A 17,596-nucleotide genomic window follows, 5' to 3' on the forward strand; every position below is an offset into this window, starting at 1 on the left:
ATAGGTAGCTTTTTTCTAATGGCCCCCAAAACGGAGGTTTGCAATTTTGGCGATTTCTCGAGATATCTTTAAGATATAAATACAAAATTTTGACTATAGTTTGGAAATGTGATTTAGAGGGTTTTGGGCATAAATTAGTTTGATAGAATTTTTACAGTATACCCCTGGTTGTCAAAACGCAGGTTTGGGGCCCCCAAAACGTAGGTGTAGTTAAAATTAAATCATTAAGCCCAGTGGCAATAGGGGTGGGGGGGGACTATGAACATATTTGTGTTTTCCCTTGAATTTATGACCCGATGGATGAGAAATTTATGATTTTTATAATATATTACAAGATTTTCGATATTGCAAAGTCCAAACTGAAAAATTAGAAATTTTCAAAATGACAATTTTGATTTAACAACGTCTTAATCAAGTTTCTGAAAACCAATCTCTTTTGAAAATAGCTCCATTCATGTATGGAATATGCTGTGAAAATTTTAGAAAAACAGCTTAACTGAAACTGAAAATATTAAGCTTTAAAAGTTATTTTTCTCGTAGATATTTTTCAAAAAATGACAGAATTAGCCGTTTTTGCTTATTAAGCGAACATTTTTATATATAATGTTAATTTTTTGTTATAAACTATTAAGTCAAGCTGAAAGGAATGGAATTCCAAGATTTTTTGCTGTTTCTCATATTTAGAATTTCCCGTTTTATCAATGCTGATTCTAGGGCCCCAAAATACTGGTTGACCTTTAAGATGCTTTATCTTTTACCCATACTCTAAAGTCACAGAGGTATCTGCATTTTCTTAACAGCATTAGGTGTAGAAAGTTTTTATCTAATTTTGGTGTTGAAAATATTCCCATCAGACGCAAAGATGCTCATTTTTAAGAGCCATTTTCTGTAAGAGTGGGGCAGATCCAGATAGTAAGGAATTTTAAATGATCTCATTTTTGGATATTTTGTTCTTCAAGGTGAAGAATTGAGAAATCCAAAAGGACAAGTCTCAAAAATCCATAATGGTGGATTTATGGGGTTTTAAAGGTTTTGCGAAAATTCAAAATAGCCAAAAATTAGCTGAGATAGCAATTTCTAGCCCTAATAACTTTTTGCTCCCTAAAGATCACATGGATTTTTTTTCATATATTGAAACTATACCAAAAATACTACCAAAATCCGAAAAAAAAAATTTGTGACCATAAGGGCGCGCGCAGCTATGGTGGCCCAAAATACAAACTTTTCAATTTTCGGTGTACTTTGAGCTCATTTTGCAGTCCATCTAGAAGAAATTTTCACAGAAAATTGAATAAGAATGAAAGAACACCATTTGGACTGCCTAAAAATCTAATTTTCAAAGTCTGAAATTTTCTCAATATGGCGCCATTATGGTTCAAATGCGGTAATAATTTTAAAAAGTAGCATCTTTGAGCTGCGCCAGCCGCCTGCGCCCCAAAATCTGGAAAATTTCACTTTGAGGGTCTGATAGTCCACCAAGTTGACTTTCAAAAACAACAAACAGAACTTTGTGATCTCTAACCATCATGGAAAAAAATTACATTGAAAATTTTTTTGCTTGTCCGAAAACGTCACTTTTTTGCTATTTTGACAAGCTTTGCAGCCTTTCAACAGCAGTTTGCAAACATGAAATTTGACAATCTATTCATAATTTACTTGAAATATTATCTAAAAGACCCAAAAAGTGATTTAAAACTCTTTTTTATCACATAAAAAGGCTAAAATATCTGTAAATAAGTAAATAAATTTTAGGTAAATTTGGTGAATTTGGGTAATATTAAGAGCCAGAATAAAGAAAGTATGATACCTCACCCTCTTAGAATTTGATCTAATGATCTATCACACAAGAAAATAAGACTCTGAAAATTTCACTTTGATATCTCAAGTAGTTTTGCAGATACAGTGTCTCAAAGATAGGCTACTAAGCGATAATTGACCCCTAAAAATCATGAACTCTGGTGGGGAGCAGATTTTGAAAGCCAATGAAATTTTATTCAAGTACATTAGAAAGCTGATTTAAAGTGGATTTCAAGAACTTTTTGTAAGGAATCAGAAAAAATCAAATTCCCCGAAAATCTCTAGCACCTCCTGTAGAGGGCTTCAAACTTTGCGTAATCTGGGTTTGGAAGCACTTTTAGCTGTCTGCTGATGGTCCTTGTGACTTTTTTGAAGCAAAATTTTGACCTGGAGTGGTTTACTGGTGGGTTTTGGCCACAAAAATAACATTTTCAGGATTTCCATCTTTGCGTAACCGTCAAAAATGACCGAAAAAATTGCTATTTTTGCAGATCTGAAGCAAAATTCAAGATGGCGTATCTTTTTGCGGCAACGACAAATTTTTTTGAAACTTTCAGCAAGGCTTCCTTAGTAGGTCTAGTTTATAGCCTCAAAATATCTCAGTGGATTTTTGAAGTCTCTTAAAGATATGATCGATTGAAAATTTGCTTAACTTTGTTTTTTTTTCCTCTTAAAATGCTAAATCAGACCACCTTAGGGGCTCTAAAGGTTAATTTTGGCCACCATAGCTGCGCGCGCCCTTATGGTCACAAATTTTTTTTTTCGGATTTTGGTAGTATTTTTGGTATAGTTTCAATATATGAAAAAAAATCCACGTGATCTTTAGGGCGCAAAAAGTTGTTAGGGCTAGAAATTGCTACCTCAGCTAATTTTTGGCTTTTTTGAATTTTCGCAAAACCTTTAAAAATAAAACTCCATAAATCCGCCATTATGGATTTTTGAGACTTGTCCTTTTGGATTTCTCATTTTTTCACCTTGAAGAACAAAATATCAAAAAATGAGATCATTTAAAATCATTACTATCTGGATGCTCAAATTTTGCCCCACTCTTACAGAAAATGGCTCTTAAGTATAACCATCATTCTTTCAAAATAAACAAAAATCGTCTAAAATTCTCATAAATCTACAGGTCAGAATCCTCATTTTAATGACGACCTACGTTTTTGGGGCCGTCTCCGTTTTGGGGGCCATATACTGTAGATAAAATATATTTTTTGAGCCGAAAAATGTTTTTGTGAAAATCTGCTTCAGCCATTTTTTACCAATGCTGGTGTACCCTACTTTTATGTAAAAAATCGGGCTCCGTCTCATTTATAGATAACTTAAAAAAAAAAACCAGAAAAATTAAATGAGCCAATCTCGAGAAAAACTGGTAACTAACGAACTAACAAACACACAGGCCCAAGCCTTTTCTGTCCGGACACACGAATCTTTTTCCTGAACTCCCAAAGGCACGCGAGACGCACGACCGACGTGGGCACGAGTAACACGTCACTTATCACACCGTTAAGCATAGCGAAGCAGAGTTGTTTTCCAGATGCCAGTTTTTTTAAAAGTTGAAATATAATGTAGAGTGAGTGATACCTTGACGTTTCCATTTTTCAATGTGAATGAGTATTTCTTTTAAATGAGTAGCTTTTACACGATCCTCTTCTAAAGGGATTGCATCTTTCCGTCTATTTTCTTCGGAAGCAAAATTCTTACGAGCCTCACCAACCAAATTAAAGATTTCACAAAACGCTTGGTGATACCCTTCTTCCAAAGCACTGGTACACAAATTGTGAAAAAAAGTGTTGCGTTGGCTGAAAGGTAAAACAGAGTCAAAGTCAATTTTTATTCAGGTCTGTCGCTATTATTAAACTTCAGGAAACAACTTTGGTGAGTATATTTAGTCCAGCACTTTCGAAGCATGAAATTGTTTCGTGCACCGAATCACAAGATTGCTTCGAAGAGATACCTTTAGGCCTACAAACGATTTTCGGGAATTTTTTAGCCATTTTCGCGTATTTTAGCTCTTTTTGCGTAAGTAGGTCTTTCAAAATTCTTGAAATGTCCGCAAAAATTCTGAGGAGTCCGCAAAGATGAGAAGTATATCTTGAATTATTATGAGATAAAAATAAGTAATAGTTATCGCACGGTACAGAGTACAATATTGTCGCCTAAAGACTCGGAAAATATGACGAAAAATCTGAACGAGAAAATATATCCAAAATTGTACTCTGTACCGTGGATAACTGTTACTTATTCTTTTCTCATAATAATTCGAGATAAAATTCTCATCTTCAGATTATTCTAAAACAAAATACAAAAACAGTTTGAAAACAGTATGGTACAAAATAACAAATTCACTTCGTGAAATCATAGAGGTATAAAGAAAGACAGGAGATGAATTTGTCGGTAATTGGTCGTTAAAGTCTTTTGATTTCTTTTATTTAATAAATCAAAAGAAATTCTAGGCTCGCCCGACGAAATACGACTTTTTAGTAGAACTCAAGTCTGTTCTGAACATTCTGACTATCAGCATCGAAGATTTCTAGCCTTCTAATATACGAGAATAAAATAAAATTTAGCTCCACGAAATTAGTTTGCGTTCAATTTTGGCATCCATTAAATTTTGTTTTGAAAAGATATTTTCTCTAGCCAGAAAATAAAAAGTTCTTTATAAGCACACACAATTTCAGACCCAATTTGTAGACAAAAAGTCGCTGGAGAATTTTGGAGGAAAGTATTAAGCAATAGGGTTCACCTTGAAGAAAATGTTGATCGAAAAATCTTGTCATTCGATGAAGGATTGCAAAGTTTACAGGCCCTTTTTTAGTCCAAATATTTTCTTACACCAATGTCAGAAACAATGAATCTCGTTTCATTTTATTTCCAACACTTAAGTTAGCCAATAAGATTTCACTTATCAACAAAAGAGCTCATTAAAAATGCACGATATATGAGATTATGAGCATGCATACCTCGTAAGTTTTTTAATCGTAGGGCGAGCATGGTTACAATAGCATACTTCTCCTGTTTCTTTATACCTCCATGGTGAAATTCACCTCAAATTCAAACAAATTCATACAAGTAATGGCTACGGTAAAAACATGGAGAAATCGAAAAACTAAAAAATCATCAAAGCGAAACGAAAAAATTAAAAACCTATTGAAAAATATATTTTCACGACCAGCGTACGACTTTTATATTCATATTTTGTGTTTAACTCGAGTTTGAGGTCTTTGATCATTTGCGTCTCAAGGGTCATTAGATGCTGTTCCTCCTTCGATGACGCAGCGATGATCGAAATTAATGTTATCAATTGTTAGCTCCTCCTCACAATCTTAAAAGTGTTTTCCCACTGGGCTCCTTTTATGTTCTTTGAAGCGTGTAATTAAATGCCGGACGGTTTGTCCAACATAGCGCAAGTGACATCGCAGACAAGAAATCATGCACACTACATTGCTACGAAGAGATTTATCAACTTTTGGTTTCAGTGATGGCAAAATAGTTTTTTCAATTTCCTAGTGGTATAAACAACTTTACATGGAGCTTATAAGCCTTTTAACGACGTTTCGAACTTTTCCGAAACCTTTCCACAATATTGAAAAACAACCTTTTCAAGTCCTTGGAATAGTCTTAGCTTTTCTCAGACTCTCGTGGAAAGCCTTCCATGAACTGCATGCTCAAAAAATGCGATGAATCATTGCAGAGATAGCTGACCTTTTGTATCTCATTGGGGACATAGCAAGAAAATTCAACATCAAGCCTGTGTCAGTAGCTTTAGTATACCTTGTCGATGACAGTTTTCGACCATCACGCTGAATTAACATATCCAGAAATGGTGAACTGCATATCACTCATACACAACTGCCTTTCCTTTGACCGTGTCGTCAAATTTACTGAGCCAACCAATTGCTAACATTGGAGCAGGCGGGCTACCCATCGCTAGACCGTCTGTTTGTTGGTAGTATCCATCATGCGTAACCTTAAAAACATCACAGCTACAAATTTCAAATATTTGTTTAAGTTTCTTTATATATGGAGCGGCTTTTCGTACCTTCCGGAGAATAAAAGTTCAGTGCAATAAGTTCTTGCGTCCTTGGTACATTTGTTTATAAGGAGACAATATCGAAACTAATGATCCCATGGCCTTCAGGCAGTTCAATTTCATTCAGCTTAGATGAAATGCTTTCTGTAGAGGTGTTAATTTTGTATTCTGGAACAACTGATATAACCAGTCAGCAGTCTTGGTAGCAATCTTGTAATATTCTGATCCAAGCATTGACAAAACCGGGCGGAGAGGAATATCATTCTTATGCACTTTTGCCAAACGATATAGTCTTGGTGACTGGCTACCAGTCGGTCTCGATTTCTCGTATAATTGAGAGAGAATGAGATGTACCATCCCTGCATGGGGAATTGACCTAGGATAAAAACTAGGAATCATAGCGCTAGACAAAAAATTCAACATAAAAAAACTAAAGAAAATAAACTCTAGACATTTGCAATCAAGCCATTTCATTTCAATCGATCAAGAGCAAAGTTGTACCAATCACATTTTCCAATTTTGCATTTCTTTAGGCATTTATATATACCCCTACCATAAGTGAATTGTGGGGCTCCTTTGGGCCTTTTTGTATGTACTCAGGATAATAACAGTTTACGTGGCAACCGATCATAACCCATGCGAGCAACATGCCCAAGCCAGCGGAGTTGCCGTTTAGAAACATAACTATCGATAGGTGACATATCTAACTTACCTTATCGACCCTTTTTACACCGACCCTTATTGGCGTTATTTTTGGGCTCGTGGCATAAAAAGGGCCGATAAGGTATTCAGTAAATCAGCGGTGCTCAGATGGCTTTCGAGTACTTTCATTGTTACACCACATATTGAACGAACATTCGAAAAACAAAGAATGCGCAACACAATGATGGACAGAATCAAAACAAACAATAAATATGGTAGAAAATACTTTTTTGAGTCGACAATAAATTAGTTATCACATAACTTTTAACGAGATTATACCGATATATTTTAACTTGTAAAATATTTCTTGTATTGCACTCGAAGTCAAGCGATAACTAGTACTTATTCATTTGTTCTTCTATTTTGAAATCATTGAACTGCAGCGTAACTTTGCAACGTCCGATTTTTGATGACGTATTGTTTAAGTCCAGAGTTTTCTCTGGCGTCCAGTAACGTAAATAAAGTCTGGAATTCTAGTGTATGTTTCGTCTAGCCTGTTTTTGTTTAGTCAGCGTGACAATGATCGCATAAATCATAAATCAATTTTTGGGGATGTCATACAGTAGGCAAGGATTAATTAAGATAGTTCGGCCCAAATTTGTCCAAAAAAGTTTTTCTCTGAAATCAGGCTCCATCACATTTTGGGTATCACCATTTTGCATCAATGTGTAAAAAATCATGAACTAATGAGCCAATCCAAAGTGTCAGAGAAATATACAAAAACTTCGATTTCCGGTTCTATAGACCGGAAATTTCTTTTCGGAAAACGGTTTTCGACACATTTTGTTTGATGTACTATTTGTTCTATGTTCTTTGTACAAAAAATCAGCGAACAATTCAACTCAAGCCTTATTCACTTTTGAAATTGATTTTCACGCTTCAATCGACCGTTTGGAGAAAATTGCATAAATTCACGAAAACAAAAGTAAAAGCCAAAAAACTAGCTGAAACTGAAGATGAAAACGAAGAAGAAACAGGCAACATGTTAAATTGACCTACCTGATGTAGTCGGAAATGAATGAAGATGAAAACGTTCGAACCAAAAAGGAAAGATAACATTATGACACGCTGACTGCCCGATGTTTTAGAGGTAAGGAGGCCTTTTTTAGCCCAATCTTTTTTTCGAGATTTCACACAAAGTCCAAAAAACCCTATTTTTAGGCACTATTTGGACCAAATTTTCCCCAATTGGGTATTGTCATTTTGTATCACTATGCAAAAAATCTGAAAAAAAACTAATTGGTCGATCCCGAGAAAAGCTGGTAACAGACGGACGGACGAATAGACGAAGGAATAAAGGTTAAATTAAAGGACCTCCAAGTTAGGTCTAACAAGCAACATGCTGAATGGACCTACCTAATGATTAACATCAGATGAAAATAAGAAAAAAGTGACAATAATTGTACAAAAATTCAGAATGGAAAAATAAAGCTTGTGTGTTGAATAATGTAAAATGGTAAAAAGGAATTTCCCCAAATACGAAAATCACTTAAACCATTCAGGCCAGGCTTACCTCATTGCTTCAAGGAAGTCAACATCTTCTACTTTTGGTAAAGTGAAGGGCGTGGCAACAATACGAGCTTGATGTTTGTCCAGCAAGTGTCTCCCTCGGATATGACCATCATTTTGATATGATTTGATGACATGCTGAGTGACACATCCGCCAACCACAGGTAAAGATGGCAAAACAGTGGCCGACATGCCTATTGTATTTACATCTTATTAAATAATTCAAATGATATTACCTAAAATAAAAAAAAACTTTGAGTTTTCAAGAAATGCTAAACGGGTACTGAACCAGCACAAGAAAACGCGTTTAAAACGATTTCAGAACAGGTTAGCTCGTGATCTAGATGCTCTTATTGCTCCGGCCTAGGAGCCTTAAATTCTCTCTCGTCCGGTCAAGACATTTTTTGTTTGTTTATCTAATCCGATGATCTATTCCGATTTAATAAAAACGGATTATCTGATTCCAATAATACTGTGCACCGATTTGACTGGCCGAAAGTATTTAAGAAAAAGATGGCTACCGAAAGTGGACTAGCTGACTGTGTAGCAAATACTGCCTAATCTCAGTGAAAAATTGATCATTTTCATCATTATTCATGATGTTTTGGACATGATTTATGAAAAGTTTGATGCATTCTGGTTCTCTAACAATGTGGAAAGACTTTGGAGAAATTTTAGCCATGAATCGTCAGCTGATCGAGTGCTTTAAATCTTGCATATGTATGGCTAACTTCTCTTCTAAACCTTGGAACTTGACAATGTAACTTTCAAACACATAGGCCATTTAATTCGAAAGAGAATACTAAAATTACAACATTACAGTGCAAATTTGAAAACAATCTGAGTAGTTTTTGTGGTGTTATGTGTTATGGCTGAAAATGACTGTCGTATTTCCATATTCCTGCTGCTGGCGAGCGTTCCTTTAGATTTTTCAAACCCGACACAGATTTTTTACAAACATATCACTATGAGAATTCAATAAAGGATACTAAAACACAATTCCTGTGTAAATTTGAACGAGATTGGAGAAATTTTCACAGTGTTATGGCTGAAAATGATCGTTTTTGGACTGTCGTAATTTCATTCCGGCTGGCAACCATTCCTTTTGATTTTTCAAGACCCGACACAGATTTTTTACAAACATATCACTATGAGAATTCAGTAAAGGATACTGAAACACAATTCCTGTGTAAATTTGAACAAGATTGGAGAAATTTTCACAGTGTTATGGCCGAAAATGATCGTTTTTGGACTTTGTCGTAATTTCATCGCAGCTGGCAACCGTTCCTTTTGATTTTTCAAACCCGACACAAATTTTTTACAAACATATCACTATGAGAATTCAGTAAAGGATACTAAAACACAATTCCTGTGTAAATTTGAATAAGATTGGAGAAACTTTCACAGTGTTATGGCTGAAAATTATATTTTTTGGACTTTGTCGTAATTTCATTGGCTGGGGCAACTGTTCCTTTTGAAGATTTTTCAAACCCGAAACAGGTTTTTTCCAAATATACCACTATTTATTACATACACACTATTGTACCATTTTATTTGGTTTATCCTACTCTCCTCCAAGTATTATCCCACCCAAAAAAATAATGCTTAGCTAAAAGCCGTGGCCTCTAATTTAGGCTATTTTTCTCCCCAAAGTTTTATCCGGACGATCAAATCAACAGAGCATCATGGCTTCGATAATTGGCAAGTTTAGAAAAAGGTAAATTTATAAGAACTTGGAAATATTAACTTCTAAATGTTTATCTCCTTTAGCTCCAATTTTGAACTTTTTAGTCGAGGATGAGTGGGCGGGGGATGGGGTTGGTTCTTTAGGCAAAAAATGCATGTGCAATCACTTAGAAAAGCTAAACTTCCAGCTGTTTTATTTATTTGTTAAGATTATTTCTCATACTCGCTCTGCAATAGAATTATTACTTTGCTTTCTGGTCTGTTTTGATTAGTAGTTTGTGGGCAAAAGTCTGTCAAATTATATAAAACGTTTTTGTTGTACTTTCATAACATGAAAGTATTACCTGAGAGATGATTAATGTTGGCATTTTAAGCTTTTACGACGTGTCCCAGACCAGCTGGGACCCCAGCCCAATCAGAAAATTTGCCTAAGTTTTGAGCAATAAATTTCTATCCCCATTGGGAATTTGTAGAAATTTTTTGACCCGATGTGGGAAAAGTTCCACCGGGGCTGTGAGGCAGAGGTGTTGTTAAATTATTCACATATTTTAACACAGAATCTTCAACCTACAAAATAAAAACAACTTTCTTGTCTCTTCTTTTCGTCCTTTCTTTTACTTTTCATCATTTGTAGCACGATAAAATTATTATCTTTATTAATTTTTTGTCAGAGTATATTTCTAAAGTATAAATTTCACTTAGAGAACAAAACTTTCCGATGAATACTGAAATTTTGCTCTCAGCAACCGAATCTTTTCACCTACATTCTGGGGGTTAAAAAGCGAAAAATCCAATTTTCAGAATACCAAAAGCTCTTTAGAATATTGTTTTGGCATAAAATATTTCTAAAATTTCCTGTTATAATTAATTCAATCGAAAAAATATCAACATTTTACTATGGAGGAGGAGGAGGTGAACCTTCCCCTGGCACAGGGAATAGGCCCTTTAACGTAGGGTTCACAGCGCTAAAAGATTGTAGATTATTTTCCAGCACTGTTATGAAATTTGGTCAGCATGAAAGGAAGTTCTTTATTTTCACTAAAAAGTGGTATTCTATTTGCCAGACTTAATTTTTCTTTACTGTTTCCCCACCTTTTTACCATAAAAGATTTAGACCAAAACCCTTGGGGGATAGGCATTTTTAGAGGTTGGGGGGATGTCAAGAAAGGGGGTCAGACCCCTTTCCGCACTATGAAGAAGCCATTCCAAACCTACATTCTGGGGGTTATAACGAAAATGGGAGACTTCAAAGACCAAAAAAATTAGCCCTATCTATCAAAAGTAATGAAACTAACCCCTGGGAAAGGATTTTGGGAGTTCAAATTTTGTTTAAAACATTCAATATTTTTTTAAATGCATATCTACATCTCTCAGGTCTGATTCAAATTTCACCTACATTCTCGGGGTCAGGTGCTGTAATGTCTTGATTATTTTTATAATCGGCCAACTTGTTTCATTGTTTTCAACTAGTCGGAACTAACTATCATCTGTTTTCAAGTGGCAAGTGGAATGTTATAGCAGGAATCGGAATCTTACATGATCCTACGGTAAGGGTCTCAAAATCAGAACTGATGAAGTCTAGGTTTGACAGGACTATTTTGCAAGTATAAGCTTTAAAACGACGCTTTTACAAAGAGGACGAGAGCAAATGCTTGCTTTGTTTGATTACCTATGTTGTGTGGGAGATGCGCAAGACTCAGAAGGTTTCGATTTCGAACTCGAAAAGAATACAAGTTTCAAAAAAAATTTCCGGAAACAATGTTGTTATTACCACTATTCGGCTGAACATTTATTCTAAATAGTTCAATAGAGATATCGTTGAAATTAGCCTCGATCCCTTTAAGAGGGCGCAATGGCGGGCGTGTAGTGCGAGACAACAGCAGCAAAGCGCCTGTGTGGCCGTGCGATAAGTATTTGCAAAAAGCTGTTTGCCCCTCGCAGGGGTCTGCTCACCGCCACGTCAAAACAATTTGCGAAAGAACTCTACATGTAAAAACGGCAAAAACAGACCCTGTCAGACACACATCATGAAATTGCGCCCCTGTCAGATCAGGATTTTGCAATTTTAGATACCCTATCAGTAATTCTGCAACACTGAAAAAGGTACCCTGACCAGCGGCACGTCCCCGTACCTATTTTTGCCTAAGTGCCCCCCCCCGGGCAACATTCTAACACAACTAACTTAACAAGTTCATCTTTCACATCTTTTAATCTCTTAAGCCGGAGCTTCCAGCGCAGCTGGTTTATTTGCTTTATTTTCAAGATTTTTTGTTATACCAAAAGTTGTTCAGTTTCAAATTGCACATCCATTGATATACCGGGTGCACCAAAAAAAAGTATACAGATTTGTCGAGATATTGTGAGCATCAAGATTTAAATTTTTTGTTCATTCTTTTTTTATTGTATAGAGGATGCTCTAACTTGAATTTTGAGCTATTAAACATTAGGTTTGGAAAGGTAGTTTTTTTTCAAAAAATCATCAAAAACAGCGAGCAAACGCTTCTCTTGACACTTACCTTCTTTACACGGGATGAGCTGGAGTTTTTACAAGATACATCACTAATTGGTCATTTAAAGTGATTGAGATGACGCGTTCTTTAGAAAAAGTAATAAGATTCTTTTATTACATCTTAACGACCAACCAAATCAAATAAGAGCTTGTAAAAACTCCAGCTTGTCCCCTTTACACATAGAAATACCAAAAAATGCAACTGTTTTCGTCAAAACTCGTTACGGAATCTAAAAATATGGTACAACAAGCTATTCCCATGTGGGATAATATTTTTGGAAAAGCTGAAAAAAGTTTTGGAAATCTCTAAGAGAGGTTTCAATGTTGTGTGTGTGCTATGTGAGAAAACCTTTGAAAAAAGTCGACTAGTTGCTCAAAGAATTTGGGTCTGCATCGAGTTTTCTGGTGTTGGAAATGTTCATGACGTGGAAAATAAGATGGAGAAACTGTTGGCAAGATATAAATAAGAAAAAAAAGAATAAAAAAAACAATAAAATTGTGTTCTTGTCATTTTGTCTTATTATTTTAATGATTTTTTGAAATTTCGACATGGAAAAAAAGTCAACTTTTTTTAGATAACTTTCAAACTACTTTTTCAAATTTAATGTATGATAGCTCAAAATTCAAGTTAGAGCATCCTCTATACAATAAAAAAAGAATGAACAAAAAATTTAAATCCTGAAGCTCACGATATCTCGACAAATCTGTATACTCTTTTTTGGTACAAGCCTAGATGTTTGGATAAAAAATATTTTGGCGTCTTGGGGGCAGTGCCTTCTGAGGGCAGGGGCCTGGGGGAGACGGAAATCCGGGGGAGACTTATATGGGCCTCCCCCACATTTTTTTTTGTTAAATTCCTTCATTCCCTTCATTTCATAGTTTGGCCACTTTTTGGAAGGTTTTAAGAAAATTGATTTCTAACATCATTCATTTCTAACCCCCTTATTATCAAACAGACAAGTTGCATAGAGTGTACTACGAAGCGATAAACGTGGGATACACCCAGGGTGTACCCCCACCCCCCCAGCGGACCTTCAATTCACACAATCACGCAATTTTTTTTTCCGAACTCACGCATTCACGCAATGTATTTTTGCAATTCACGCAAAGCTTCCAATTCACACATCCACGCAAACCGCTGGGGGCCCATTCATTGTTGAATTCGAGAAATTATAACAAAGGTTTATAAAAACCAACATAAAATTGTGCTGTCAGTTGTGTCAAAAAAAAACACAGGCCTAAAATAAAAATTTTGACGTAGCTTTTTCTACTTATGCTAAGCTCATAAAGTTTTCCAAACATGATCTTCAATCTAATATTAAACTTTCCTGAAAGTTTCATTTATATGGCTTGTTTAGTTTTAAAAATATATAGATTTTGCTAAAAAGTATGCAAATCGAACTGTTTAATAGATTTGACGTCAATTTCCCCAGCACTATCTTTGTCATCAACGTCTTGTGTAAACCTTGCTCAGTGCATTTGGCAGTTTGTTTTTGTTGTTCATGTTTTTATTTAAAATCGGAAGCCTTCCAGTGTCAATTTAAGTAGAAGCTGCTGCATTGCCAACAATTTTTACATCAAGTCCAGCAACAATTCAATATGGCAGCAACACTTTTTAAACTCTGCAGCTTGTAAAAAGATGTTTTTTTCGGCAGACGATAAAGCGATAATCAAACACTATATTGGAAATAGACGATGCTATCGTCCGTATAATATGCTATAATTATGATATAACATAGTTTGTATATTATAAAACGTAATATGTTTCGCGGCGGATAGAGTCTGTGTTTACGGACGATATCAATTTGGCGCTTTTCTTGATTTCATCTTTGCCCTTACCGACCTTGGAGAAGGGTCGGTGATTTTTGCGGAAAATCCCTGCAGATTTATAGACGAACTTGGTAGAGAAAACCAAAACAACACAAAATCGAAGGGAAGGTGCAAGTAGGGAGTGAACAAAAAATGGTTGTTTTCTTTGAGTATGATGGTTCTGGGTCTGGTGCAGAAGAATGCTCTTGAAGGATAATTTGGAGGCTGAAGACCTTACATAAATGCATTTGCTGTTTCTTTAGCTTTTTTGACAATATTTTAGTTAGAAGGGATTGTTTTCCTCAAGGCCCACAAACAAATTCTAACTTTGATTTTTTGGAAATTTTATTCAACTTGATGCCTGACACCTGAAGCTTGAAGTAGCATCTAAAGGTAAGGTTTACATTCACTGCATTTTGTAGTTTCTTTTATGTTAGCAGGAATCAGTGTCAGTTGAGACTGAAATATTGACTTTTTCCCAGTTCTGTCAAGTATGATTTTGTGCACGTCAAAAATCTTTAATCTCTGTAAAGTTTCTTCTGAGAAAGAAGGCCTAAATTTTAATAGATACTACTTTCTGTTTATTTTTTTGTTGGGCTTGATTGAGTTTAAAGTTAGCTATCTTTTATATTTTTTGATAGTCAATTTTTCAGCTTGGCACTTGAGTGACATATTTCAATAACCAATGCATTTCTACAAAATTCAACCAACACCTTTCACGATATCAGACCGACACCCTCTACGGTGACTAAACAACACTTTCTGCGATATCTAAATAACACTTTCCACGGCGGCTGATCAACACTTTCCATTATGACTGAAGAAAACCATCCACGATATCTGAACAACAATTTCCACAACAGATCTGAACAACGACACCTTCTATGATACAAAAGCAGTACTCAAGCATCTTGAAAGATCTGAACAAAAAGTTTCTTTTTGACTATATTTTTAGCGCAGCTGGGGCAGCAGCTGGTTCATTCAAAAACAGCTTTTTTAAGCCTCAGGTCTATTGAAAATTTGAACCATAAATTTTTTTAGGACACATTTCTACGATGTTAAAAAAATTGTATCGAAAGGAGTCTTTTTTCACTTCAAATCTCCACATTCTTCTGGAGAAATGCAAAATTATCTGCTACCCAATCAGACCATACACAGAATGCAATTTGATATAAAAATTTCCCTTCACTTTTTTAGGGTAATTCAAGGTGAAACGCTGCAATCTTTTAATAATTTACGGTGAAATTTCAGCTAATCATCAAGTAATTATTGAAAGATTCCTTTTTTTCACCGCCAATTCATCTATAGTCAAGGTAATTGTTTTTTTTCTTGTGAAACAGTTTGCAAATTTCATCTTAAAATTTACAACTATAAATCGTGCGAAAACACAAATTTGGTTTGAATCTTGTAAAAACTAAAAGTTTATCACAATTCCTGAACCAATGATCAAAATTACTTTAAATTTGGAATGTAGGGTCACTGTGACGATTGAAATGTATTTGTAAAAAAAAATTCCCCGAAAAATCTGTGGTTCAAATTTTCAATTTTAGACCTAAGGCCGAGAAGGCGTTTTTGACTGCAAACCGAATGCTTTGCAAAAAATACCTATTTCTTTACTCAAATATCCTTTTAAATGATCCAAGTGGCATATTACCCATAAAATAACACGTAAAAATGAATTGATTATTCAAAATTGAAAAAAAAGATAACCAAAAATATGATAGAAATTTCATACAACATTGATTTTTGCATGACAAAAATAAATATTGAATACAATGTCCTTATATAATGCCCATCTTGAATATAGTAGGGCAGAATAGCAACTATTACTAACATATAGCAGTCAATAAGAAGATAAATAAAGAAAAATCTTTTCTTAATGACTACCTTGCTAGGAATGGTTGCTACTTTGTCCACAATAGCGCTCTACAACACATACGTCATAATTATTACTTTTCACTTTTTTTGACATTTGTACGAGTTGCAATCCCACAATTCAACGCAGCTCAATTAAAGATACGTGCAAGCTGTTATATATCTTTTGTCAAACGATGCAATAAACGTGCAAAAGAGATTAGCGCAAAGGTTGATGGGATTGGAACTCGTACAAACACATCAAGAGTAATGATTATGTCAAAAATAAAATCTATTTTTAGGTTCAGCGCAGTGCCTTATTGAAGTTGGTGTCAACATCATTGGAAATGTTTATTATATATACTTTTCTAAAAATAAAAAAATTTAACACTCTACTTGTATAATTTTTCATTATTTTGAAACTACCTAGATTATTTATTTTGAAACTTTTATATTTTTAATAATTATCAAAATTATAATCAGTATATGACAACTTCGCACAGGAAAAAAATCAATGAAATTCACCTTGGCTTTTTAGTGAATTCACGGTGAAAAGCTGCAATCTGACAACAATTCACGGTGAAATTTACCTTTTCATCGTGAATTATTAATTGCAGCTTTTCACCGCGAATCCACTTAAAATTTTTTTCTGTGTTGGACTTGAAAAGTTTTTGGAAGACCATAAGGTGGGACCAATTTGATATGTTGTTTTACGGCCCGACCGCACTTAAAATTTAAAAAATCAAAATCAATGCTGATCATTCACACAGGAAAAATCTAAAAAAGTATATACCTTCATTTTCGGGTGAACTCACATATAATTCACTTTAAAAAGTTGCAATTGTGAAAATGAAATCTGGTAAATTCACCCAAAATATCATGGTGATTCAAAAAAAATTTGCTATGTGTGACTAGTAGTATAGTGACTAGTAGACTACAGCTTTATTCAAAATTTTAAAAGCTTTCTCAAGTTTTTCAATAAAACTGCAATTCACCAATAATCTTTAATTTAACAAGTTTGGTATAATTACTGATTTTTGCTGTGTATAGACTGCAGATGTTTTCACGGGTATAATTATTTACAATATCATTTTTTATATATGAGTATGATTCATTCTTTTTTTGCAAACCACACTGATCCTCTTTTTTCGTTAGCTCGCGGCCTGTAAGAAAATGACAAATTAAAAAAATTTTGATAAAGAAAAATAATGCATCACACGTACACTTGTAAAACTTGTAAAAAAGCTGTGATTGAAAAATGCGGCTCTAATAAAATTTTCCAATGAGCAATCAGACAAAATAATCTGCATACACTGGAGAGTGTTACAAAAAGATTAGTCTTTCAAAATAAAAGAAAAGAGCCGTACTGCTTACCTCTTCTCTCTTTTATTCTTGAAAAAATATATATGATACTTGCTTGAATCTGAGTTCTGCTTGTTAAAAATAAATTCAAAACAAACCATTTACATAAAACACCTTGTTGCAAAGAAGTTACAAACTAAAGTACTAACTAATAGGAGGCTAAGAGACTAAAATGCTAACGAATTGCATAAAACATTTCCACACATATAGATCAACTTTCTGTCGCCCTGTTTTGGTATCAAATTTCAGTCGGGTCAATTTGTATTCACAGCAAGAACTGCCCCGGGATTTACCAGTCAGACCCGACTGTTTGTTTACATTTGTTCGAACCGGGC

The 17,596-nt window shown here is 34.7% G+C and overlaps 1 protein-coding gene across 1 annotated transcript in view; it reads right to left on the reverse strand.

The window, feature by feature from the left end:
• The window catches only part of LOC136824780 (tetratricopeptide repeat protein 29-like), a 46,963-nt gene that overhangs the window by 12,361 nt on the left and 17,006 nt on the right, over positions 1 to 17,596 (reverse strand). The window contains exons 2-3 of the mRNA XM_067080755.1: positions 8,046 to 8,277; positions 3,382 to 3,599 (exon numbers count right to left, since the gene is read on the reverse strand). Of these exons, the coding sequence (XP_066936856.1) occupies positions 3,382 to 3,599; positions 8,046 to 8,233 (406 nt within the window). The 5' untranslated portion in view covers positions 8,234 to 8,277. The remainder of the gene's footprint in view (positions 1 to 3,381; positions 3,600 to 8,045; positions 8,278 to 17,596) is intronic.

The sequence above is a fragment of the Clytia hemisphaerica genome, unplaced genomic scaffold (genome assembly GCF_902728285.1).
Source record: "Clytia hemisphaerica strain Z4C2 unplaced genomic scaffold, Clytia hemisphaerica genome assembly, whole genome shotgun sequence".
NCBI lineage: Eukaryota > Metazoa > Cnidaria > Hydrozoa > Leptothecata > Clytiidae > Clytia > Clytia hemisphaerica.